The following is a 25766-nucleotide window of genomic DNA, read 5'->3' as shown; positions in this document are numbered from 1 at the left end:
AAAAGCTAGTATGCTGCCATCTGCTGGAGAAAAGTATGTCATACAAACATGAATGACATTTACAATCCATAGGTGTCAGTGACCACAAGAGAAAGGTAACCGAAATTACTCACAATACAAAATAAATAAAAATATGGCTGACACAATTTTTATCTGACTGTCTAGATAGCAAAAACACTGGAAAAATGTACAAAGGACGGCCTAATATACCATAATTACCATAAATGTGTGCGAAGAAACCACAGCCACAGTTTGTTCCTGGCATCCTTTGCCTCCTGTGTTAGATCTTTGATGATTTTGATCATCCTCTCCTTCAGCATGGTTGTTGTTCTGGCATCCCTTAACATTTTAGTTCCCATGGATTCGTTGCAGGAATTGAACAAGGATGTGTTAATGTGGCTGGAGCATTCATCTCCAGAGCGATGACCCACAGGGCAATATCCATTGACAAGGCCAACTGGTAAGTGCAGTTCGTACTCCAAACTCATGCTTTCAGCGTAGGAGCATTTTGCCAAAAGCCACCTTCTGCACCCATTGGGAACACAGTTGGATGGCATGAGAACGCGCTCACATAGAACCCGTGGCATTGTTATTATATGCTGGTGGACGGCTGGAGGGCACCGGGCACATCCACATGCAATGTGCATGGGCAGCGTCACTTGATTATGCAGCCAGATGAAACCTGTCGCATGTGCATTAAAGATGTAGTTGGTAACTTTTGTCAAGCTAACTTTTTGTCATATTTTTTTGAAACTGTCATGTTATTCTGACGGGAGTAAATGAGACAGATGATCTGTGAAAAAATCATGTCCCTTTGGCTTCTCCTGGCGATTTGTAGAAATCCACCACGCCCGGCAGAGCTCGACCAATCAGAGCCAGGGGGAGGCTCTACTCAGTGTCAATCACTGCTGGTGCACACGCTGCGCAGCCCCACTCCTTCAAGCACACTCAACCAAGCTCACTACCGTCAGCTGGTTATTCCTCTGCTGCTAGCAGCATACACACCGAATACATTTTAAAACAATTTGGAGATATAAGAGCTGGCTAAAACATTCTATGTACAGTACAGCACTCAAGTATTTTCATGTAACAAGGGTAAGAGTAGTAGCATTGTCAGTAGCATTGTCAATGAGGATCCGGAAATTGGTAAAGAATTGACCAGATACATTAGACTAGTATGGCCACTTGTGAGGGCCATGCAACATGACAGGACTGTCTGCTGTCCTCCCTGCATCTGGAGGGTCGTCTACAGACCCCCCTGTCAGGTGCAAGGCTCCCTCCTGCAAAGACCAAGGTCCTCTGGTGTTTGGTGCACACGATGCCCCGGCTCATCACATCAGTTGTGATGGTGATTTCTTGAGCGGAGTCCACCATCACAAAATAACTGTATCAACACAGACAACATGTCAATGAGCTTGTAAAGCAACAAATGTAAATAAGCTGCTAATTTACAGGCATAGGCCTACCATCTATCTGGCTGTAGAAGCTAATGTGCTAACTAACATCCATTAAACAGTTCAATGTAGAGCGAATGCTAACATAGAAACACTGAAACATTATTGGCATCACGCTGACTGTTTATTTATAAATACACAGCTAATGTAATGAAGACCAGGTCTCTAGCTTAAATATAGTCAGCAACAGTTATAATAAAACGGCATTTCTAGCTTTATTGTTTGTGTTTCACTCTAACCAGTGTGTTCACCATGTCATTTCCTTGGTTGCATTAGTTGGCGTAGTTACGAGCGTACGTGTGCATGACGGCCTCCTCTGCAGAGGAGGGGCTGTGGAGGCAGTGTGGAGGCAGGGCTGAGGCGGAGTGGGAGGAGGAGGGACCTGCAGGCTGTTGTCTTTCAAATTTTCAAGCAAAGTCTCTCTCTCCTGAATAGTACCAACTGTAGCTTTAAATGTTCAAGGACAGTGTAAGGTAATAATGCAAAACAACAAACAAACACACATGCTGACATGGATGGTTAGAATTAGGGGAAGGAGGCACATGGTAAGGTATGGAAAAAAACTCATTACATTCAGATGGGCAGCAAACACCAGAGTCCCACATGGAAGTCTGTGGTTTGTTTAAACTATCCACCTCCCCTACTGCTTGCCCTATAAGCACCCTTGCACTCCTTATATTACCTTGTTACCGGCAGCATTTCAACCTGACACCATCCAGCTGCATATCATGCGGCCTTGACAGCTGTCGAGATGCTGACCATCTCCGTATCTGGCCATGCACCGACATATAATAACACAGCAAACAGTGCTGTCTGGCCGTATCCTCAGCTGACACTATCTAGTGGTGTATTATGCAGATGCAAAAGGTGGTTTTTAGCATCAGGGTCCTACATTGAAAGCACTGCAAAAACAGAGCTATTTGACAGCTTGAATGAGAACTGTCTGTCATATTCTCTGAGTAACAGGAGCACAGCAAACTATGGTGGAGACTATGTGACACCCCAACATGAAAGACGGCACAAACAAACTGCTTGACATGGTGTTTATGTTTCTAAGTTTATTAGAGATTTATTTATTGAATGAACTTATTGCAGTTAATTACCGCAGAGCAAAAAGACAAAGATACATAAACTATACAGTGTATATAAACTGCTGCTGCTAGTCCACTGAGCCATTGTGCTGTCAGCTGACAATCATTGATAGTCAATCTACTGTCTTATCTGAAAGTCCTTAAGATTACATTAGACATTAAATCATTCCAGTGATTTCATTATCAAAAAATATTAGGATGAGATTGCTCCTGACTACCATACAAGACTAAGGGCATAATTTACAAAATTATAACAAGCAACAAACGGCAACATTCTCTTTCACTAACATTAGCCTAATACATGTCTACAGAGCACATAACTCGAGCTTCTAACACGTATACTAAAATATTAGCTAATTTTACATTTAAAAAAGAATGTAACTGCCAACAAGTTCTCATCCCAAGTCGTCACATGTTGCTGCTTTGCAGTGGACTTCCACGTCTACATATTACACTTGAGGTATCCCTCTGTGTCTGCTGTTGCACATGGTGGAAATACGCTGCACATGGTTATTTTCAGATAAAGAAAGACCACTGATGCCGACATGTGCATTTGTTGACCATCTGGTGTTGGCATCAGTGGTGATTATTAGGATTAAGGGAAGGAGGCACATGTTAATGTGTACAAAAAAACATCACATTCAGATGAGAAGCAAACACCGGACTCATGCACAAAAGTCCGAGGTGTGTTTGATTAGTCTACTGCCCCTCCCACCCTCCCAATGGGGACCTTCATGCTCCTTATATTACGTTGTTACAGGCAGCGTTTCAACCTGACCCCCTCCAGTGGCATATCATGTGGACGCAACAGGTTCCATTGAGCTGCATATCATCCTGCTGTGAACGGTGCTGCAAATGGTTCCATTAGGGTGTGTTCTCAGCCAACACCGTCCAGCAGAATATCATGTGGAAACAAAATTTTTTTTAGCATCGGGAGCTTACGCCAAAAGCACTGCAAAAGCGTCGGTATTTGAAGACTTTATTGAGAACGGACTATAACGACATAAGGTGTGCTACATAAATATTGTACTTTATAGGGAGTTTTGTCTCGCTATATTATGTATTTACATTGCCCACCAAAAACTTCCTGGAACCATCTGAAGCCCATGTAAATCATGGGACCATCAAGCCTGTTGAACCTCTTTGACACGCCTCTCTCTTTTAACGGCTGTGCCCTCAGCCAGCTGCGACTGGAGTCCTTGAATGTTGCAGCAAAACAAGCTGGGAATAGCAGTTTTCATTCATTTCTTTCTGAAATCAGTATGCAGGACAGATCAAGGTGAAATGATTAACCCTTTGAAACCTGAGCAAACTGGCTTGATGTCTTTAAAACCATGGAAAGGCAACAAGTAGCTTTAAAAGAAATGACGCAAAAAATAGCAAAATTTGTTAAAAGTTATAAAAGAATTACCAAAAAAATAAGTCAAGAATAAAAACAAAGAAACAAAAAAAAAATCTAATTTATTTTCCATTATTTGTAACATAATTTTAAAAATATAATTAAGAGAATTAATAATGAAGTTTATGGACATTTTTCTCTCGTTTCCTCCCAGCTAATTTTTAGGGCTTGTTTTTGTCATCTTTTACAATTTTTTTTGCAGATTACAGGACTTTTCTTGTCTCTTTCTAAGTTTCTTGTTATGTTTTTTTCTGTGTTTTTGAAAGAAATAAAACCAATCCTCCTATGTTTCAGAGGTTAAAATGATTAATAAAAGTGTCTGAATGCAGCACAAGAAAACTGAAGTCAGTCCAGGAGTTTAGAGGGATAATAATGGTATGGTGATTGCATGGGAAGCAAGTGTGATAATGTCCGCTGTGTTGTTTCCAGAGCTGTTGGTGGACTCATAATGTCAGTGTAGTGAGGTTTGTTTTACACATTGCCACTGTAACATATTTAATTAGCTGACAAAGCTGCTTAAAAATGATATGATTGCATTATATCAATGAAAATTTGGGAAACACTTTAACAGATGACATCATTTCAGCAGATGAGTCATACATTGGAGCAGACCAAGTCATTTGACTCGGTGACATTCAGATCCATGCTGGTTTTGGATTTCTTCTTGGCCAGTTTTCCCTGCCTGGCCTCTGACTTCAGATAGTGCTCCTTGTTGTGGATGACCTGGATGTACTGGTCAGTGCTGCTGTTCTGCTGATCGCTGCTGGAGGCCAGGGAGGCTGAGTCGGACTCTGTCACAGGGGTCTCAAGCTTCTGTCTGGCCTTGGGTTTCACATAAGACTCCATGTGCCTGTTCCTGGCTGGGGACTGAGAGTGTCGTCCTGGAGAATGGATGTGCCGCCGGGTTCGCACAAGAAGAGAATCTGCACCTCTCACACTGGCCTGGGGCCGGGGGTGTGACTCCACATCTCCCCAGTCTATTTCTCCTTCAACATCATCCTCTTCTTGCGCTCCATATCCTCCTCGAGCAGCGTCTTTGGCCACGGACTTGTGACTCTCTACACGCTCACCGATGTAGAAATGCGCTGGCTGGTGGAGGTCAGAGAGGGAACGGGGGCGATGAGCCTTTCCTATCAACATACTCCTCCTACCGTTCCCCTCCTCGTCCTCCTCTTCATCCTCACTCAGATGCTGCGGTGATGGGTGGGGCCGGTGAGGATGTGGTTGGTGGTGAGCATTACGGGGTGTGTAGCGTTTGATGTTGCGTGGGTACAACTCCAGAATCTCTGCAGGCTCCTCCATGAGGTAATGGCGTGGGATCCGTGTGGTTGAGCGACGCAGCTTCTTCCTGGGCTCGTGCTCATTGACAATCACGTAGTGTGTGGCATGACCACGCCGTCCTGTGTAACTCTGTGCGGTGATGATCCCAGCAGCCTCCACAGGATGGATGGAGCGTATGGTCTTCCTGTACAGGGGGTCAGAGTGGATGCTGTCAGAATAGCGAGCTGGGGGGTTACACGCCATGTGGTGGTAGGACTTGGACCTGCAGTTGGCACCAGGGCCACCAAGAAAAGGGAAAGGCCTGTTATGAGAGAGGACAATACAAAAGAATGAGCTTATAAGACTTTCATTATTTAATATGACTGTTGGTATGTTATTATTGCCTAATGCTATAAAAAAGCATGGACTTGGTTGAAATACTTGCAGTGCATTGCAATAAAACAATATCATAATTTTGGTAAAACCAAAGAAGACATGATCCTGAGGATAACTGAGCAGGGCTCACAGACTGTTAAAAGACTGAGATGAATGAAAACCAATGGCTATGCAGGTGCTTAATAAAAGGCATTTGAAAAAAGAAACTTTGGTATGATTTGTATACTGGTCAGCAGAGATGTAATGTATGTGCTTTATATAAAATGAAAAGATGTTAAACATGCAAAATACTTGGTATCTAAGTAATAATTTGCCATGGTCAACTCAAGGCCAATGGGGTTTGTTTGGTGGCCATCTTGAATTTGTAGTGGATGATGAGGACAACTCTTGATAAGAAGATATTCAAATGCCTACCCAAAACTGAAACTTCTTTTGGAGATTCCTTAGATGAACCTCAGGGTCAGCTAATGGACCTAACTGCCTTGCTGAACTTACGACTCTTGTAAGTAGAACTAAATTATGACAGATTTTATTGCCCGACCGACAGTTTGAGTTAACTTACAACTCATTTGGGGCAACTGAGCTCCTGCAAAGACTCAAGGAGACATCAGGAGATCCCTACATCATAGAAACAGACAATTTATGTCTTTGTTGCACAACCAACACGTGACATGCCCGCATATCTCCAGACTGTAAGAGAGGATCACATTAACAGATTTTTGTATTCAATGTAAAACGTACTTTTGAATGTTGTGTGGAGGTCTCATACCTACAGAACTGGAACTTTGCTTACCTGCCGATTTTGAGGCCTAACTCGCAAACACAAACTGTACCTGTGTGTGTGTGTGTGTGTGTGTGTGAGTGTGTGTGTGTGTGTGTGTGTGTGTGTGTGTGTGTGTGTGGAGGGGTGTGACCTTTCGTGACCCCCTGAGAGCAGCGTGCTGCACACTGAATGGAAAGACTCTTAGTACAGACTTGCATTTTGCTATACATCTCCTTTATCTGTATCTTAATTATCCTTCCTTTACACTGTTGTTTGCAGATGCTATATTGTTTTGTAATCATGCAATTTGTGATTTTCTAATTATAGGATTTGTTGATAGACCTTTAGTCATATTAAGTACTTATATACTTTGTTATATTTTGATGCTAGTACTTGTATACCTTTACTCAAATAGGATCTTTAACAACCTTTAATTAAATCAAAGTGTTTTGACACTGTAGTATTACACTTACTTATTTTCGCACATATTCGTTATGTTTGTTAAATGTGGTTAATACTATTTTCCTTAGTTAACGATCTGCCAAATAATTATTTGGTTTTCTCATAAGTGTTTGGTATCGATCAGCAGATGAGAGCGTCATGGTTTCAAATATTATTTGAAGGCCTGTAGTGAACTTTATCAACACTTCAGGAAGAAATGAATCTAAACAATTAAAAACAGTAGAAGTGATAGAAGGGAGGAGTATATTTTTCCCGCTTTGACGGTCAAGCACCCCACCCCTTTCTTCACAGAAGTTATAACCCCATTGAAGTTGAAGGACTTGGGTCTTTTGGCTCTTTTGGGGGGGGGGGGGTATCTGCTTGTGCTGCAGCCCTGAGATGCTGTGAGCTGCTGTTTATCTATCTTGAAAGAGAGAACTTTGGAAACAGCCCGTGCTACATGTGTTCTAAATGACGATTTAGAACCAGAGGACTTTGCACAAGAGAGACTGTGAGACAAAGAGAGACTTTGAATGAAACAAAGTCTGATAAGCTGTCATCGTGATCTCATCTCAGCCACATGAGGTGTCAGAAAGATGATCCAGCTGTTCATGGAGAGAGAGAGATGGGAGAAACAAACTCAAGCCGAGTTTGCAACGTTCAAACCGACCGAGGTCAGCCACCAGAACCGTATGAGTGTAACCAAGCTGTCTGTCCAGTGTCCTCACAAAGGCCACACTGCAACTTTGCAGAGCGAACCGTTTCCCTGGCATCGAGACTTCTGAGGAAGGTGAAACGATCTTTCTTGTGCTGTCATGGGGTTGATGCTCTTAAATGATAGGGACACACAGCAAGTCTTAGACCTAGGTTAGGATCTCCCATGAATACAATTATGGGTTATTCTCTGATCAGGCCTTTTCGTTATCTTTTCCTTTAATGTTTTATGGGATAGGTTGCGTCTCTGCTGTTGATCGATGCTTGACATTGAACCTTCTTTAATCTTAACTTTTTATCTGCTTGATCATCTTGCACTATTTCAGTGCACCGGATCAAGTCCAGATGTCACATCTAATTCAGTTCCTCACTGGTTTTCATCCCCTCATTTTTATTGTTGCTTCATTTATGAGTGTGTTGTTCTTTTAGTCATTTAATTCACTTGGTGTCTTTGCTGTATTCACTGTTTCATCATTTATCCATACTTATTCTTAAACTCTTTCATTTGTGGTTTTAGGAGTAGTTTTGCTGTAGTGAGTAGTTTAATAAAGCTTTCATTTATAAAGACACTTGATCTTGTGATGTGTGTGTGTATAATGTCAGGTCCCTGTACACCTGGAAAAAGAACTCTGTAGCAAATTTCAAATTATGAGACTAGATTAATTAACAAGGCAAAATGGGCTATCAGCCTTTCTATTTTAATGGGTAGTGCTCCGAGGTTTTAAACTCTAATTTTTAATGTAAACTTATTGTTCCTGATAGCCGAAGTTGAGTGCCAGTACTCCACTTCATCTTTATACCAATTCATGTTTCTGAGTCATAATTTTGCAATATGAGTTATAGTTACGTATTTTGGTGTTGATTTATAAATGAATTAATACTTTTACTAGCTAATTGATTAATACATCTCCTATTTCAAAACTGGGCGGCACGGTGGCGTCGTGGTTAGCACTGTTGCCTCACAGCAAGAGGGTCCCTGGTTCGAAACCCAGTTGGAGTTCTCCTCCTCATGTCTGCCTGGGTTCTCTCCGGCGTCTCCGGCTTCCTCCCACAGTCCAAAGACATGCGGCTGATCAGGTTGATTGGTGACTCTGAATTGCCCTTAGGCAATGACTGTGAGCGTGTATAGTTGTCTGTCTATATGTGTTGGCCCTGGCAACCTATCCAGGGTGTACCCCGCCTTCCGCCCAGTGACAGCTGGGATTGGCTACGAGGACAAGCGGTTACAGAAAATGACTGACTGACCATTTCAAACCGCTACAAATTGATGTCCACAAAAATGCCAAAATATGGCAGTTTTATACAATTGCTTTCTATTTACCATCTCAGTAAGACAGTGGTGTTCTTGTCATCTCATGGACTTCAGGCAGATATTGACCAAAGTTGTAAAATTGTAGCCTTGTGATTGTTAAACTTAAAAGCTTTTAACGTAGGTCACACTGAACGCCTAACAGTGTTAAGGTCAGGTTTGAGGTCTTCCTCACCAACAAGGAACTGACTCTGATCTCATCTATGTAACAAACTTGCAATTAATGTAAGAGGATAAACTACTTTCATTTGAATATTGCAAGTACTATAAAAGAGAACAGCAGAAGATATATTGGTATGTGCCTAAGATGTGTCACTGTCTGCTTTTTTACCAATAAAGTGGTTGTGACATGTAAATGACCCTTCCATTTGGTTCCTGTTGTCAAAATTAGGTGGAAAAAGTGTGTTCATTTGTCTTTGTCTGTTGTCTGGTTCAGAAGTCATGAAAATTGCTGTTTTTTTGCCATTCGCATGCGCATCGACATCAGTTCAAAATGGCAGCCAAACAAACCCCATGGACCGTGAGTTGACCTTGGCAGCAATGCAAATTTTTAACAAGACAGGTTTCAGGTTTAAAAAAAATTTCATTTGGTTATATGGGAACCTATTCCTCATGCGAGACTTACTGGTATGGTCCTTTACGTGTGATTTTCAGCAGTTTTAAATTGGACCTTTTTATGCCAAAAAACATTCCCACAACTTACAAGTATTCAGTGATCCCACAGAATATTTTTCTTCAGAATGGAAAAGAAATTGAGACAGCATTTTGTAAATTCCAGGTTAATACTAAGATAAGGACAAATTAGGGCTTAGCAATGAACTGTCAAACCACAGGAGCCACATTTTATTTAATCCTAACTTGGATTAACATTGCAAATAATCTTAACAAGCTATGAGAGGAGAAATGTTATTGTCTCAGCTGTAGTTAAAAATTTATTCAGCTGAAGCTCATTAACATTAATCATGTAAGTTAATCTAATTCAGCGTTTGCCAAACTAAAAAATCTGCTGCTGTTGGAGCCCAGCCGTTCCCAAGATTTTTCTTTAAGGGACCCCTTTTATCATTGAGTAAACTGATCACCCCTTCATATTATATTCAATGCAACATCATAAGGTAGGGATGCACGACATTTATTGTTTGTGTATATAATATATATATATATATATATATATATATATATATATATATTTTTTTTTTTTTTTTAATTGACAGTTAACATGTAGAAAACAGAAAAGTATTTTAAAAAGTATTTTTCTTATTTTGAATAGTATTTCATGTCTCCATCCGCTGCTGGTACATTATGATAAGAGTAAGTTTAATATGATATTAACTGCACTACAGAGGAGATTAGTTGAGGAAAAAAGTAGATATATCAATATGAGTTAGGCATAAAAAAATCCAATATCATGCATCCCTTCACAACAGTACAGAACAACTGATAAACTACACAATTAAAACTATTAGTGACCAAATAACTGCAGGAATATAGTGTAATATGAGCTATTTGGAAGAACTTTTGTGTCAGAAATAAGTTTTTCTGACAATCTTAGGTACATTTTTTATAATTCTTTATCTTTATTTTGCTTTTATAAAAATTATTTTAAACCATTGTATATATTAGGCTTCTTTCTTGACAAATTAAATATTCTCTTCCTACTGATGCTTAGATTTAGATTTAGATTTTTGCCCAGTGACGCCAAATCAACCCTGCCTATCCCAACTTTAAGGTTTGTTTTCATACCAAGCAATTCCATGTAAAACGATTCTTTGCATAATTTTCAACACCAACAGGCATCATGGACAGAGCATGTTAGGAATTTGTGACAGTATGCATGTGCACTTGGGCTTCATTGCTGCTTTGTAAAAAATGAGTAAAAATGTTTAAAAAAGTAACTGTAACAGCCATCATCGGTGAATGGGGCCGTGGTCTAAAACTTCAGTGCAGTTTGAGCCATTCCAATTGGCTATATTTTCTACTACTCTACAACAATAACTTCCTAATGAGAAAACACTGTAAAGCCATCATATAAGAGGTCAGCTGTTGGCTGAAGTCTGATATTTCAGTGTGTGTCAGACCTGTTAGGTATGTGCTCCAGTCGGTGTTTGGGCAGTATGGTCACTGCAGGACTTCTGACAGATCCAGCCACTCTTCCTCTGTTCAGATCCGCCCTAGATGCTGATTGGGTTATGGTGCGTATGCTGTTTCCACGACGAACCGGAGAATTAAAGTTTGTGACGCTGCCGTTCCGCCGGGGAGACGGAGTGTGAACGGAGGCCTCCTGGCTCGTGATGTCGCTCTCCTGCTGATCCGGCTTTTTGTCTGCTGCAGTCTCTGGAGCCTGAAGTCTTGCTGAGATTGGGTTAATGTTACAGCGTGAGGCTCACAAAACTACAGGAAATGATGGAACACACGCAGAAGACCTAAAAACAAGAGAGGTACCTGCAGCCATCTGGAAGACTTTCTTCTTGTCCTCGGTCCGCTCCTAAAGTGATTAAAAGACGATTCCACCGTAATTAATTGCAGAAAAATTACATGTATTCATTAGTTAAATTAATTAAAATTATTGTTATTTAGTGAGTAGTTTGTCTACCAGAGAGCACAGAATTAATTAATGTCTGATGAATTCAAATGGGACATGACATTTTAAGGACCAAATCAAGGTACCCAAAATGTTTGTTGTGAAAAATGTACAAAAAACTAGAAATACCATCTTATCTCAGGAACAGCAGGGGAGACATTTGGTCAGATACTGAATTGGTGACACTAATCTTGGGTGTCCACTTTGAAACTGTGCTGATTATAGAGATCTGTGCTATCAGGGGATTCAAGTTTTCACAGACATGAATGTAAACTGTAACTACAACTTGACTGGTGCGCGAATGCATATAACTGCATGGCAGTATTTCTAGTTTCATTGTATTTTGGATTATTGCAGCAAATAAGTTCCTTTGCAAACAAACGTTAATGATACTGACATTTTTTCTTCAACAAGATACTCTTCACAAATGAACATGACTTTTATAATTTAGGTAAAATACTAATGTAAGGCTATAAATGAACTACATCAGAGTTGCATGACTTCAGTCTCACCACCACAATGAGGTTGTGGAGACATATTTGGCATAATAACACTATTTTGGCCACATGCCAGCAAGCACCTTTTTAAGACAAATAAAAGCTGACAAGTGGAATATTTATTCACATTTTCATGTCATAGAACAAAACATAAAAATCCCTTAAGCTTGTATAAAACATAGACCTAATTTTTGCATGATCTAACCAAAAACCTAGTGAAAAATACCCTTAACTTCAAGACAAGTAACTGCAAGTTCAAAATGGCTAATAGATGTAGGGTTTTAGGGTTAATTTCTGTTGTGCTCTATGAGCTATGATTGAGAGGGTTGTAGATATGTTTTGATTCAGTCCTTCAAAGTATATTGAAAATAAATACATCCTGATCCACTCTGAGAATGGCTGATCAGAAACTCACAGTCTGGAGCTGCATCCTCAGCTGATTGTTGGTGAACTTGAGAGATCTGGCAATGGCCTGCAGGTAGTAGATCAGCATGCTGAAACACAGGGACGAGGGTCAGCATGGCATGTCGATATGGAGGTTTGTGTGCGTGTGCATTAGGGCTGTGCAATATGATGAAATATATCATCTGACAATAAGAAAATGTCTATCGTTTCATATATGCTATATCAATTATCCCGTTTACATCATCTGATAACCCTTGATGTCCGTCTACGTCGCCGAGAGGGCATCTACACAATGCACGGCACCAAGAAAAATGACAGTGTAACGTAATCAGTGGTGGTAGTGTGAGGAGGTTAGGGTTTGTGTATTGTTTGTTGTTTATTATACATGTAGTTTATGTAGCTTTATTTTTTGGCAGTAGCTACTTTATTCGTAACTGTGGTTCGTTTAATCATTTTTATTTTAGTCATTTACCGTAGTTTAGAGAAGATTTCAAAATATTGTGATATAAATTGTGCTTTGCGATATAGCCTAAAAATATCATGATATTAAGTTAAAGCACCCAGCCCTAGTGTGTGTGTGTGTGTGTGTGTGTGTGTGTGTGTGTGCACTCGTGCATGCGAGCGTGCGTGCGTGTGTGCAGTCTTACAACAGGAGCAGCAGTGCTGGCAGCACTACAACAGGGCTTGTGACATAACTCATCACTTTACTGAACCACAGGGGGAAATCACTGGCCACTGTCTCAGAGATGATGTCATATATCTTCTCTTGACCACTGAAACACATATTAAAGGCATGGTATTAACTTTAGACAAGAGAGACAAGAGATTTACGTAACTGACAGACCACTGTATAAATATGTGGAAGCTGTTCTTGGACTATCTGCCTGCTGAAACTTATCATGCACTAATGAAAGGACAATGTTCTCTAGAGTGGAAACCTCTGGGACATTCACTTCAATAAAAGTGACACCAAAGCCTGGCTCTGACGCAGAATTCGAATGCTCTCTCTGACATCACGACCTTTCTTTCTTTTACAGTGTCCTTGACAGTTGATGCATTAACCAACATGCCAAAAGGAACTCAAAGGGACCTATTTAGAACATTTGCTCTGTTAAGTTTGAAATGGTCCATATAAAGTATGATTTTACCTGAATGGTCCACAGTGCTGTGACGGTCTGTATCTCACTATGGCGAAGATGGTGGGCAGCATACACAGAAACAACATGAAAAGCAGCATCGCCAGGTAGAAATTATTTGATCTAAAAAAAAGATAAAGCAAAAAGAGCATGGGTGTTTGAAAATTAACAATGTTCACATTTGTTGTGTCATTTGCTTTTCTGTTGCTTTTCGAGCAAGTTGTTGAACAATTCAGTATAATTCAACAGAAAGTGAAGTACATATGGGTAAATTAGCCTAGCTCATGGTATTCTGTTCAATGACTCCTTTAGTGCTTCCTTTAACAGCAGGTGAGTGTGATCCCATGATGATGATAGTGTCATGAGAGCAGCCGCTGAAGCCAGAGAGGAGAACCCATAGTACACTGGCATGTCATCACTGAACTAAGATTGCAAAAATTTTCTTCAGACTATATAAAAATCTGAGATTTTATGCCAGGGCCCAACATCTCAGCAGTGGTGCCTAAACTCACGCTCAAAGTGTGGATAAAACACAAGGAGTTGATTCATACTTTAATATCAACAATGAATCCAATGACTGCGTGACAGAAATCACTGCTGACCAAGGGAAGACCTCAGTTTTTGTTCTGGTAAAGTCATCTAAACATAATTACCTTAGGCACAACGCAGCTGTGATAAACGGCTCATGGTTTGGTTGACTAATGCATATAGCAGTGTGAACAAGAATAAGTACAAACATATCAACAACACACACGTAAAACCAACAACCACAAACCACAGCGTGTGTGTGTGTGTGTGTGTGTGTGTATGTGTCTATGTGTGTACGAGTGTGCATAGTTACATCCTGAGCGTCTTTGTCCAGGAATGTTAACGAGTGTCTGTGTCCCTACACCTATAGTTTTCTGTGTGTGTGTGTGTGTGTGTGTGTGTGTGTGTGTGCGTGCGTGCGTGTGCGTGCGTGTGTGTGCGTGCGCGTGCGCGTGCGCGCATGCCATAGACTGTATATAAAAAATGGACAACATGACAGCTCCCCGAAACTGTAGCTTTTCAATCTGGATAGTCCCCCAGTGTCTGACTGCAGTATAGGTCCTAAAGTCCGCCCCTCCATGTTAGTGAATGGTCATAGGCCAAACTAAAAAATATAATAACGCTAAATAAATTTTTCCCAAAGATGGTTTCTTTCACTGAAGGTTGTTCTCATCACCCTGTTCAAGTGTTTGTTTCAACTTATCATAAAAATGATAATTTCGGCTTTATTGAGTTATTAAACTATACAAATGGGGGTTTTCCATCCTACTTCCTCTTACTGTGCAGACTCCCGTTCTCAATGACATCACCACCGCAATATGGCAACGCCTGTATCCCAGATATTTTAGCCTCACTTAAGCATAACGGGGGTAAATGATGTGCCGTCCATCTTTATATCCAGTGTGTGGTCTGTACTTGTGTGTCAGACCTGGAGGCGCGGAACACCTGCTGATGGGGAACGTTACAGGTGAGGACGGCCCAGCTCCTCAGATACATCAGACCAATCAGCTTTAACACGTTGAAGGCAGGAAGACATGGAGAGAAAAACGCTCCCATCCTGGAAGAGATAAAAAGAAACCAGTAGCAGACACACACATTCAGCCACAGCCCATATGAAGACATTCCATCCACTGGCTCATGCTTTCAATTCATTAGGTTCAGTGCAGCGAGGCGACACTTCTGAAATGAGTTGAGGAAATACAGTTGAGTGGTCACAGAGGTGTAATGGAAAGATTAGGGAGGGCCACAAGTCCTTTGAACAGGGTGATGGAGACTGGTCAGCTCCGGCCAGACTATTAACTCTGAATTACATCTTCTATTACACACACAGCGATGAGGCCAAGGTCATACAGTAGAAAAAACAAAGATTCCTTCCACATCTTATTTTCTGACAATAATTTCAGACCTTTTTTTGTTTTTTGTTTTTTTAACTTACCAGATCATTCCTTGGTTATAAATCAGATGCAAAACATTCTCTGCTATTTTGAATTCTCCATATTCAGGCTGAGAAAAGACAAAGAAAAGCATGAATACAGTCTTGTGTTTTTTTGTTTTTTTTTTAATCTTTCAGCTTTTAGTCATAGGTTTTGTAAATTATGCATTTGATGTTAAATGAGGACAGGCTGTTTTTTGTTGTTTGTCTACACTGCCATCATGTTATATTCATTCTATTTAAAGTCAAAGTCCCATTCCACTCAAAATGTGTTTTACTCATAATGTATGTAAAGGATTTAACACAAAAAGCTTTTTAGACATACACCTGCTCTCGGCAGTCCCCGCAGAGCTTGATTTTATGACATCACAACTCATTTGGAAGCCAATCATAATGTAGTCTGCATCAATGTGGAGGAGCCTGTGAGATTTCACCAGGTGGGTTTCCATTAAGCCTCAAATTTGTGCAAATTGAAAATGTGAATATAACATATGCCTAATGGAAACACATTAATTTATCACCAAAAAGTTTTTACATCAGCATGAGGTGGCATTTCAGGCGATTCAAAAAAGCCATAATGGAAACACTTTTTGTCTTCCGGCTAGTGAGGTGGCTGCAATAGAAATAAAGCTACTAATGTTTTGAACATCCATCGCCATGGTTGCTGAAATCGTCAGAGGTTGCATAGCATTGCTCAGTGGAAACGCAGTCATCTCGTGATTGTGTTTTATCGACATTTCTAAAATATTGCTTAAGTCTTGCACAAATCTGTAATGGAAACCTGCCTAGTGGGGAGGAGCCTGTGGGATTTCACCACCAACAGTACATTTGGAATAAATCTGCTGTGAAATATGCTTATTCACTCTTTGGTCGAGAGGGTGAGAAGATCATTACCTCTGTCTTGTCTGTCCATGAAATTAAGCGCTACAGACAGGAGCTGGTTAGCTTAGCACACAAAGACTCAGTTTGTTTACAACTTACGAACTTGCTCTCCAAATCCCAGCAACAGCAATCACTCAGGTAGCGAACAACCAAACCTCTGATGAAGTCAATGAGCAGGATGCTGGCCACTGTGAAGATCATGTCAATGATGGACAGCTTCAGCATCTCCTGGACACACACCATACACATACCCATGGTTACATCATGGAACTATACAAACATATGCAGTTCATTTAATAATTCACTGCTCAAAGCAGGCTGAAACCTGTTCACGATGTAAGTAATGTCTCTGTGTGTTTTTCAGCGCTCCGCCGTCTGCACATCCTGGACCACAACTTCTGATTGAGTTTATTAACTCATTTTCAGGTAATTTTCTTGTACTTTTTTACCAATGTTTTGCTAATTTTTCATTTCTTCTTTTGTCACTTATTGCCTTATTCTCATGTTTGTAAAAGAAATCAAGACAATTTGCTCAGATTTTAAAGGGTTAATGTTGTGTACATCAATACAAGGCAGAGACAGCCTTCATGTACTGTCTATATTTTTAGGTGGTTGGTCGATGGACCACTTTGGTCCTGACTGAAACATCTCAATAACTAATGGATGGATTGGCATGGAATTTTTAGAAAGCCATTAACCCCCCCCTGGGGGGGCCCAGGATACTTTTTAATAATTTTAGTGATTCCCCTGACGTTTCATCTGGTGCTTTCCCCAGGTCCAAATGTCACTTCCTCCAGTACTTTGTTTCATAACCTAATACTTGTGACATTTGTGTAGGGCTGTGGCTCAAAAGGTAGAACAGTTGTCTCCCAGTTGGTAGGTTGGTGGTTTGACCCCTGGTGCTTGTAGTCTGCATGTCAAAGTGTCCTCAGGCAAGATACTAAATCCAAAATTGTTTGTGTGAATGTCTGATGAGGTTATTCACGCACATATTTATTCCTGAAGGTGTTGCTAAGACTGGAAAAGGGCTTTAACCATTTACGAGGTTTGTAGAAAAAAATGATACAGCATAGTATCACAAATTTGTTGTGTGGCAATATCATAACGTCACACTGATGCCAATCATCAAATTTTTCTATATAAATTATCGATATTAAATATACAAATCATCTTTTGGTTGCCTACTAAAATAATGCAATCAATTATTTTTTCAGTCCATTAGATACAATTTGCTGCAATAAAAATAACTATAGTGACATGAATAGACTGAAAACTTTGTCATATTAGATAAAACATGTTGACAAGTTTTTCCATTAGAGACACAATTTGCAAATGAAAAAAGGTTTTAAAAAATGCCATATATCACTATATAAATATATTTATATATTTCTTTATTTTTGCAATACTGTTTTTGCATTACATATCCCTCAGGCTGTGCCTGACCGTGGTGATAGCTGTGCTGATGCTGCGACCCTGCCTTTGGTTGTGCTCGTGCTGTGGCTGCACTGATACTGTGCCCCCTGCTCGCCCTGATTGTGGTCTGGTCCTGGTCGCGCCGATGCTGTGATCTTGCCTTTGGACACCTCCCTATCAACATATGCATGAGACTCTTATCATCTCCCTCAACATCATCATAGAGTGCAATTAATAATTTCACACCTATTGTTATTGTAATATGACATGCATCTGTTTCTATTATTTCTGTGTCTCTCTCCCCCTCTTTCTTTCTCTTTCTCTTTCCTTTACGCCATGATTGTATTTCATTTGTTATTTAAGACATCTATTGCACGTCTGTCCGTCCTGGAAGAGGGATCCCTCATTATCCTCTACCGCTCTTCCTGAGGTTTCTTCCTTTTTTTCCCCTGTTCAGGGGTTCTTTTTCGGGAGTTTTTCCTTGGGTGATGTGAGGGTCTAAGGGCAGAGGGATGTCGTACACTGTGAAGCCCTCTGAGGCAAACCATGTTTTGTGATAATGGGCTCTATATATAAAAAAATAAAAACTGACTTGACTTGATATGCTTCTGGTGATTCCCATCCCTACAATTAACCATTCCTATCAGCCCCTAGAAAAAAAAGTATTCCTTATTTTATCTCAAGATTTTGTATTGTGATTGAATTCTATGATATATATTATATATATATATATATATATATATATATATATATATATAATATATATATATATATATATATATATATATATATAAATAAAATACAAAATAAACTACGTGAATAGCATAGCAATCAAAAGAGAGAACCTGTCCAACGTAGGTCTCCCAGCACTGGTCCTGCTGTGAGCGAGTGTTCTTTTCAAACAGAGCGGTCTGGTTAGAGATGCTCCCTGAGCTGCTTGTGCTGGTGTTTGTAACATCCAGAACCATGGCAACAGTGGCAATGGTGCTGTTGTGATGCTCGGAGACAGAGATGTCAGAAATGAGAGTGGATGGGCTCTCTACCTCCGGCTGAGAGATGGTGGCCAGGAAGGAGCTCGAGTCAGACCAGTTACCTGGACTCACTAAGACCTGGAGGACAAACACAGAAGGATCCATCACCCGCTACAGTCTATGCTACTCACATTGGCTACTAATTATACAATAGCATTGAAAGAAATCGTCCAGAGAAAGAGAAGAAAATAAAGAGAAAGATGAGAAAATAAAAAGATCCATCTGATGTCTGTGTTGAGTACAGAGACTTCTTCAGTGCTTTTATACATGTGCGCACTTTTTACTGTTTGCATTTTTCGCACTTCACAGAAATAATGTAGCAATTTTGTTTCTACAGTGTATTTTAGACTTATCGTAGGAGCTGAGCTGTGAACTTCAAGATTAAACAAAATTACACAATCTTGCTAAAATATATGCCTTATGCATGAACACAGGCAAAATTCTGAAAAAAAAGAAGAATGAAAAGTGCTTAAAATGCATCAGACATTCCCTTAAAAGAAAGATGACCATGAAAACCAGACCCAGGTGATAACCGAAAAGCCAAAAGATTTTCCCTCAGTTTCTATACTCACAGCAGAGCTCATACTGTTGACCTTATCGAGGAGGGCAATAATAAGGCTGTAGAGATTCCCCAGGTATAAAACAAGCACTCTGCACACATAAACACATGATCTGTGTTAGTGACCTGTAAGACCTGGGATGTATGATACAGTGTGTAACAGAGCAGTTGTTGCAGTGATGGAGCACCTGGCCAGCTGGAAGCGCAGCGATGTTCGTGGGTGGTACATCTCAAGCTGAGCAACCAGCTCAAAGGCAGACGGCGCGATCATGGTTATGAGAGAGACCACCACACTCACCTGCAGAGAGGGACATGTCTTTATCGGGCTCAGTCCTCACTAAGTGTGACAACAACACCGACAAATGTTTCATCTCAGCACTAAATAACAGGGCATACAGTACCATCAACAGATCATTGCCAAACTCCCAGAGATTTAGATTCTTCTCTACATTTAGTAGAAATGGTAAAATGTGTACAGATAACTTATGTGTCTAGATTCAAGGGAGAACACAAAATATTTGACAAAACATCTAGAAAATTTTATTTTGTTGAAAAAAAGTAGCAATGTTGCATCTATGTGTAATTATCATATGACTTCAATGTACTGAATCAAAGCAGAACAAAAATACAAGATAATCTCAGTGTCTGTAAAAAATGTTCAAAAAAATATATCAGAAATGAAGTTTGTAAGGTTCACTGACACAAGCGCAGACACAAGTTTAAATTGAGGTAGGTTCTTTCATTTTTAAATTCAAATACTTAGTCCTTTTTTCATTGCCATATTTGAGCAGTGGTGTCAATAGTTCAACTTTCATCCTTAAACTTATATTTATATACTACATCTGATCTTCACCAGTTCTCATTGCAGGTGTTGATTAGCTGGTGTAAAAAAAAAAAAAAAAAAAACAACTTTTGCTAAATAGTGTGCTTATGTATAAAAATTGCAGACAATACTCACAGCTGGAAAATCATATATCTAACAACAGATAGCATGGATGGGCACATAAAACCACCTCCTCAACAAACCAGCCAAGTTTAAGTTATAGTTTATATCCATGTCAGTTTAGACTGATATGTTGCCTGACAGTTGACAATACTTCAAATATGAATGTTGCTTCAAGCACATCTTACCTGCAGCAGCACAGAAGATGTACAGTCAATACAGTTTTAAGCTGGACACCCAAGGTTAGTGTTTTTGCTGAGTTATGACGTTGAGTAATGGGCAGAAAAAATGCAGAACATTATGATGTCACAGTGAAGTTGACCTTTGGCCTTTTGGATATAAATTGCCACACTTCATTTTGTCCTATGAGATGGACGCAAGGTCACAGTGACCTTTAATGATCAAAATATTATGACTTCATTGTTAAGTGTAAGTGAATATTTGTGCCAAATTTGACATAATATGAGACAAAGTGACACAGACATTTGGAGAAATGGACAAAACATAATGCCTCCATCATCACTGGTGCAGAGGCATAAAAATACATAAATTCGAATAAGTACATCATATCCATATTTTTTACATTGTGCCTGTTTGCAGGAGAACTCCATCTGCTTTTTCTATGTTTTTTTGTCTTTGGGGTTTTAAACCTTAACTCGGGGTAAATAAGCAAAAGAAAGACTAAATGATACCTCAGAGGACAAATAATTGATTTATCAGAAATAAAATATTAATAAGCTGCAGGTTTTCTCCACATATGAATTTGTGTTGCCATATAAAATATGATAATCAGGGTAGATCATTTTGGATCATGGTTACAACACATGACTTACAGAGTGTATTTTCATCAGGAGCTGAACACTGCTGTGATCATAGGATCACCTGACTGACAGGACAGCAGCCTCTCTGAACTGAATGAAATGATGAGCTGTCGCTGACACTGGATCACTCTCAGGTCTCCACTTTCACTGCTTCCTTGGAAGTGTATTGTATGCTGGATAATATAATCAAACTCATGATGATGAGGATAATGTCCACTCCTCTCTGTTACCTCATTCTTCTCCCACAGCGTCAGTTCCGGCTTCTCCTGCTCGAGTTTCTGAGAACGGTCCACCACAAAGTAGATGATGTAGATGCTGCCAGCCAGAGACAGCAGCACCAGAATGTTGGCTAAGATCCGCAGGCTGATCAGGACTGCCCTGAAGAAACACACAAATACACAGAAATATACATCAGTCAAATCATCTTCAAAAATGTTGAAGGTCACACAAATTACTCTAAATGTTTTATTTATGGGATTGTAGCTGAGCTGTAATGTTCTGAATCTGTGAGCTCATGTTTTGTTTCCTCGGGCAGCTCGCAACCAGTTATCTAATATGGCGCCTGTTTGAGATATGACCGTACAGAGAAGCGCTGTTGAAGTAATTTCCCAAACATCCAAAATGACTGCAGCTGATGTAAAACTTTTTGTTAAATGCAGCTGCTACTGCATCAGTATTGAAGGAACTAGACAGTATTTTCTTGCTAAAAGAAGAACAATCAACTTTACTGAAAGGTTTTCTTGAGAAGCAAGATGTATTGCTATACTTCCAACAGTGTTTTGCAAAAGTTTAATTAACCAACTCATAATATAACACTTCATCTCTGCATGGTGGAGTCTGTTTCTATTTTTCTTTCACTCAAGCATTTTTTTCCCAACCATAATGATCTATTGTCTGATACCACTGTGCTGTGATTAGCTATCTCCACTGGCCATCCCTAGTCACTGGTCAGTCAGCACTATATAACATGTTGATAATGCCCCTTGGGAAAGGAGAATGAACTGAGAGCCTCCGTAATAATTCACATCTGCCATTTGGTCTGAAAATGTCAGGCTAGCTGTAATCTGCTTTTACACACACAGTATTCTGTACTCACTGCAACACAGTCCAAAACATCCTCAGTCAGGGTTACCCAACATGCTTTGCTAAGGGGCCACTTTTGCAAAATGACAAGAGACCAGAGGGGCACTTGCATGTTTCTAGAGATTTTAGGACATTTCTGGGATTTAAGGACATATCTAGGATTTTCGCACATTTCTAGGATTGGGGAATGTTTCTAGGATTCTAGTACATTTCTAGGATTTTAGGGCATTTCAAAATTTTAGGACATTTCTAGGATTGTCATAATGTATATGCTCTATTGATTTCACACACTGGATGCTATATATCAGCTGGGTTTGAATTTGATTAAAAAAAAAAAAAAGAACATGCACAGACAGCATGCAAAAATAAGTTAACAAGACACCTACAGACTGGTTTCCTTCTTCTTTTCCTGCTCCTCAACAATGGCTTCCTGTGCAGAAAAAAACATTTGGCATTATGTCATGATGACTCCTGCTGTTATTAGCATTGATTAACACTTCTGTTATTATTCTAAGGGTAAAATGCAGTCACAATTTATGAACCATAGTGTTCTGTGCATAAAAAAGGTAAAAAGAAAGAGATGTCCTCATTTAGTGAAGAAAGCTTTATGTACATGTAACTGGATATGTAAGATCCATTGAGTGTGCAGGTTGGCGTGTCCGTGTGTGTCTCTGACCCTGATGTTGTTGACAATAGCAGCTCCTTTGCTCTCTGCTGCCTCCGGGTTTCCTATCAGGTAATCCCAAGCACAGAAAACTCTCCAGCAGAACGTGAAGTTCTCATCAGATGCACTGGCCAGGCTCAGGCGAGAGTTCTTGGCCATTCTGCAGGAGTATTATTATTCAGTGCATAATATTAAGCAGAATATGCACATTACATTATCGAAGCAATATTGTTAGGATAGTGTAAAATGTTCTCATCTCAAGTCATCACATGTTGCCGCTTTGCAGTGGACTTCTGCGCCTACATGTTACGCTCGAGGTATCCTGCTGTTGATGTTCTGGCATGCCATTATGGTGATGTCAACAAATGCACATGGTAGAATGACTCTGCACGTGCTTATATTTAGACAGCAACAGCACATGGCAACCAACGTCAAGACGTCAACAAATGCACATGCTGGCACAGATGGTTAGGATTAGGGGATGGACGCACATATTAAGTAGTAGAAAAAAATCGCTCACATTCAGATGGGAAGCGAACACTGAACTCCCACAAGAATGTCTGGGGTTAGTTTGATCCATCCACCGCCCCCCAAAAGCAGTGGTATTTGATGACTTCGGAATGAGAATGGGCAAAATAGTGACGCTAGTCAGGTGATTTCAATGGAATTTGTGGATATTTCTGCTTACCAAAGAATGAATAGTTTTTTTTACCTATTAATCCTTTTTCTGGCACCACCATCAGGATATACATATTTACATAAAGAGTCCGACCCCATTGGCTGTGAAAATCCTTTATATGGTGACAGGACAAACATACAGCTCTTAAGAATCTAACAGTGATAAAAGGATGAATTGATCATTTTTAGATGTGTTTGGTCTTAACCTCTACATTTGTATTTTGGGGTGTATTGGGAATTGCTGCCTCTAGGAGAAACTATAGGGACTTTATACTGTTATGTTGTGGTCACAGCAGCAGACAGTGGTGTGACAGGGTAGTGCCAGATGCTTTGTGTCCTATTGACTTCTTGTAGGTCTAGCTGACTAATTACTGTTGATGGCAAGCTGACCGCTGACCAGGGATATGGATGAGGCTCCCCTGAGTCTTCAGCCTCTTCCCCATCTATGGAGGATGTGATGGCTGGGGTCAGGGCCAGCAGTTATCCACCCCTTCTGAACACAGCCTGAGATAAACCCTGCTTTCCCTTTCTGAGGAGTCTAACAGTTAGCCAGAATTTCTTTGAGGCTGAAGTCCTTTTTCATAGCCCTCTCAAACTCCTCCAGACAAACAAGCCCTAAAGGCTTCCTTCCTCTGAATCCTCCCTCACTGCTGGTGTCCTCCAGTTGCTTCCTAGGTTGATGCCAAAACAAACACTGACAAGTTTGCATCTACAATTCTTAGCAGTTGTCTCCACAATGGAGGCGTCCATGTCCCCAACCTCCCCAACCTTCTTGAGGAGAAAGCTAAAGACCTTGCAGACCAGGGGCTTGGCCAGATATTCGCAGTTCAACCTCACTACACGATCACGTGGCAACGATGAAGAAAAATGGAGGGAGGAATGAATCTGAGCCTGAGTGGTGTTTCATTACTGGACCTTTGTGCTAGTCATGGATTGGCCATAAGTGTATTTTCGCTCACAGCCAGTTTCAAGATTCATACAGAAAACCAGGCAATCAATCTGACACTGGCTTGCTTCACATTCAGTTAGGACACTGTGTTCTGGTAAATAAACTATAACTATTCTAAAGAGTAACTTTATTCAGAACCTTTATTAATTTAAACTGTAACAGTAACAAAATGAATTTACTTTTTTTGTATTTCAAATACATACTTACATTCAGTTATTCCCCAACCCTGTTTTAACACCATACAACTCCTATCACATAACTGTTTGCAAAGCATGCCTCTTTCACTCCTTAATTTTGCAATTTGAAATGCTGCTGTGACCAATGAGCAGCATTTTTTGTGATTTAAAACACTGCACGATCTAATTATTATCCTGAACAGACCTGATCTAAAAACCTATGAGGTGTATTATGGTCCATTTCTTATGGTCCTTATTTGGTCAGGCACAAAGAGACCTTGAGGTCAGAGGTCTAGGGATAGTCAAGCCTGGGAGTCAAGTGTGTAGAATACTGGAGCCAGGTTAAGAATAACATGGAATGAGGCTCCCTCCAAAAAGGATATATTTGTGGGGTCTTGTGATTGATTACAGCAGGTGAAGAGTTGTTTTACTGAAGAATGTATTGATGCCTGAACCTATATAAGAGACTTGCATGAGCTGTAAGAGAGAGAGATTCGTATTGGTCCTGAATCCTCTCACAGGCAGACCATGGTGCCTGGTGGATGCTGAACTTCGTTGTAATAAACTTATTCTTATGCAACCAAGTCAGTGTCAGCGGAGGTTTCTTCATCATCTACACATCATTGCTATTTAATAAACAACACCTGATCAAATCATCCTTAAATTTAGTGAGTGCTAAAGAGCGTAATGATTACTTTCTGAGCAGAATGATGAAACTGTAGGCAAAGACAGCCATTCCAACCATGAAGTAGGCAAGGGGCAACCGGTAACCTGCACTGCCAATTTTCCTTGCCCTGCCATAGTAACCATAGAACAAGACAGAGTACTGCAGATATCCCTGTGGAGATAAAACACATACACACAACACATGTTGATAACAAACACAGAGGTACAGTACATGATTTAATGACCAAGAACTCAAATATATATAACTAGAGAATATGAAGGGGATGCTGTGTAACACATCTAAGATGAAGATCTGTACAATCAGCACAGTTTCAAGATTAGTGTCATCAATTCAATAGCTGACCAAATGTCTCCCCCGCTGTTCTTGAGGTATGAGTTGAATGATGAACAGAAAAAAGCTTTTGAATCGTGTCACAGTTGACCTTTGACCTCTTGGAAATAGAGTGTCGCATCTTCATCATTATATCCTAGTAGACA

At 40.1% G+C, this 25766-nt stretch overlaps 1 protein-coding gene across 1 annotated transcript in view; it reads right to left on the bottom strand.

Moving 5' to 3' along the window:
* Positions 1-4538: 4538 nt before the first annotated feature.
* The window catches only part of LOC121945596 (transmembrane channel-like protein 3), a 46262-nt gene continuing 25034 nt past the window's right edge, over positions 4539-25766 (bottom strand). Inside the window, exons 7-22 of the mRNA XM_042489855.1 lie at positions 25298-25440; positions 22812-22959; positions 22522-22565; positions 21283-21430; positions 19477-19586; positions 19302-19380; positions 18544-18807; positions 16385-16513; positions 15407-15474; positions 14900-15028; positions 13456-13566; positions 12955-13080; positions 12318-12396; positions 11267-11309; positions 10903-11176; positions 4539-5526 (exon numbers count right to left, since the gene is read on the bottom strand). Coding sequence (XP_042345789.1) covers positions 4539-5526; positions 10903-11176; positions 11267-11309; positions 12318-12396; positions 12955-13080; positions 13456-13566; positions 14900-15028; positions 15407-15474; positions 16385-16513; positions 18544-18807; positions 19302-19380; positions 19477-19586; positions 21283-21430; positions 22522-22565; positions 22812-22959; positions 25298-25440 — 2883 coding nt within the window. The remainder of the gene's footprint in view (positions 5527-10902; positions 11177-11266; positions 11310-12317; positions 12397-12954; positions 13081-13455; positions 13567-14899; positions 15029-15406; positions 15475-16384; positions 16514-18543; positions 18808-19301; positions 19381-19476; positions 19587-21282; positions 21431-22521; positions 22566-22811; positions 22960-25297; positions 25441-25766) is intronic.

The sequence above is a fragment of the Plectropomus leopardus genome, chromosome 1, assembly GCF_008729295.1.
Source record: "Plectropomus leopardus isolate mb chromosome 1, YSFRI_Pleo_2.0, whole genome shotgun sequence".
In the NCBI taxonomy this organism is placed as follows: Eukaryota; Metazoa; Chordata; class Actinopteri; order Perciformes; family Serranidae; genus Plectropomus; species Plectropomus leopardus.
Note: the sequence above shows the minus strand (reverse complement) of the source record. Positions and strands in the feature narration are given on the sequence as shown.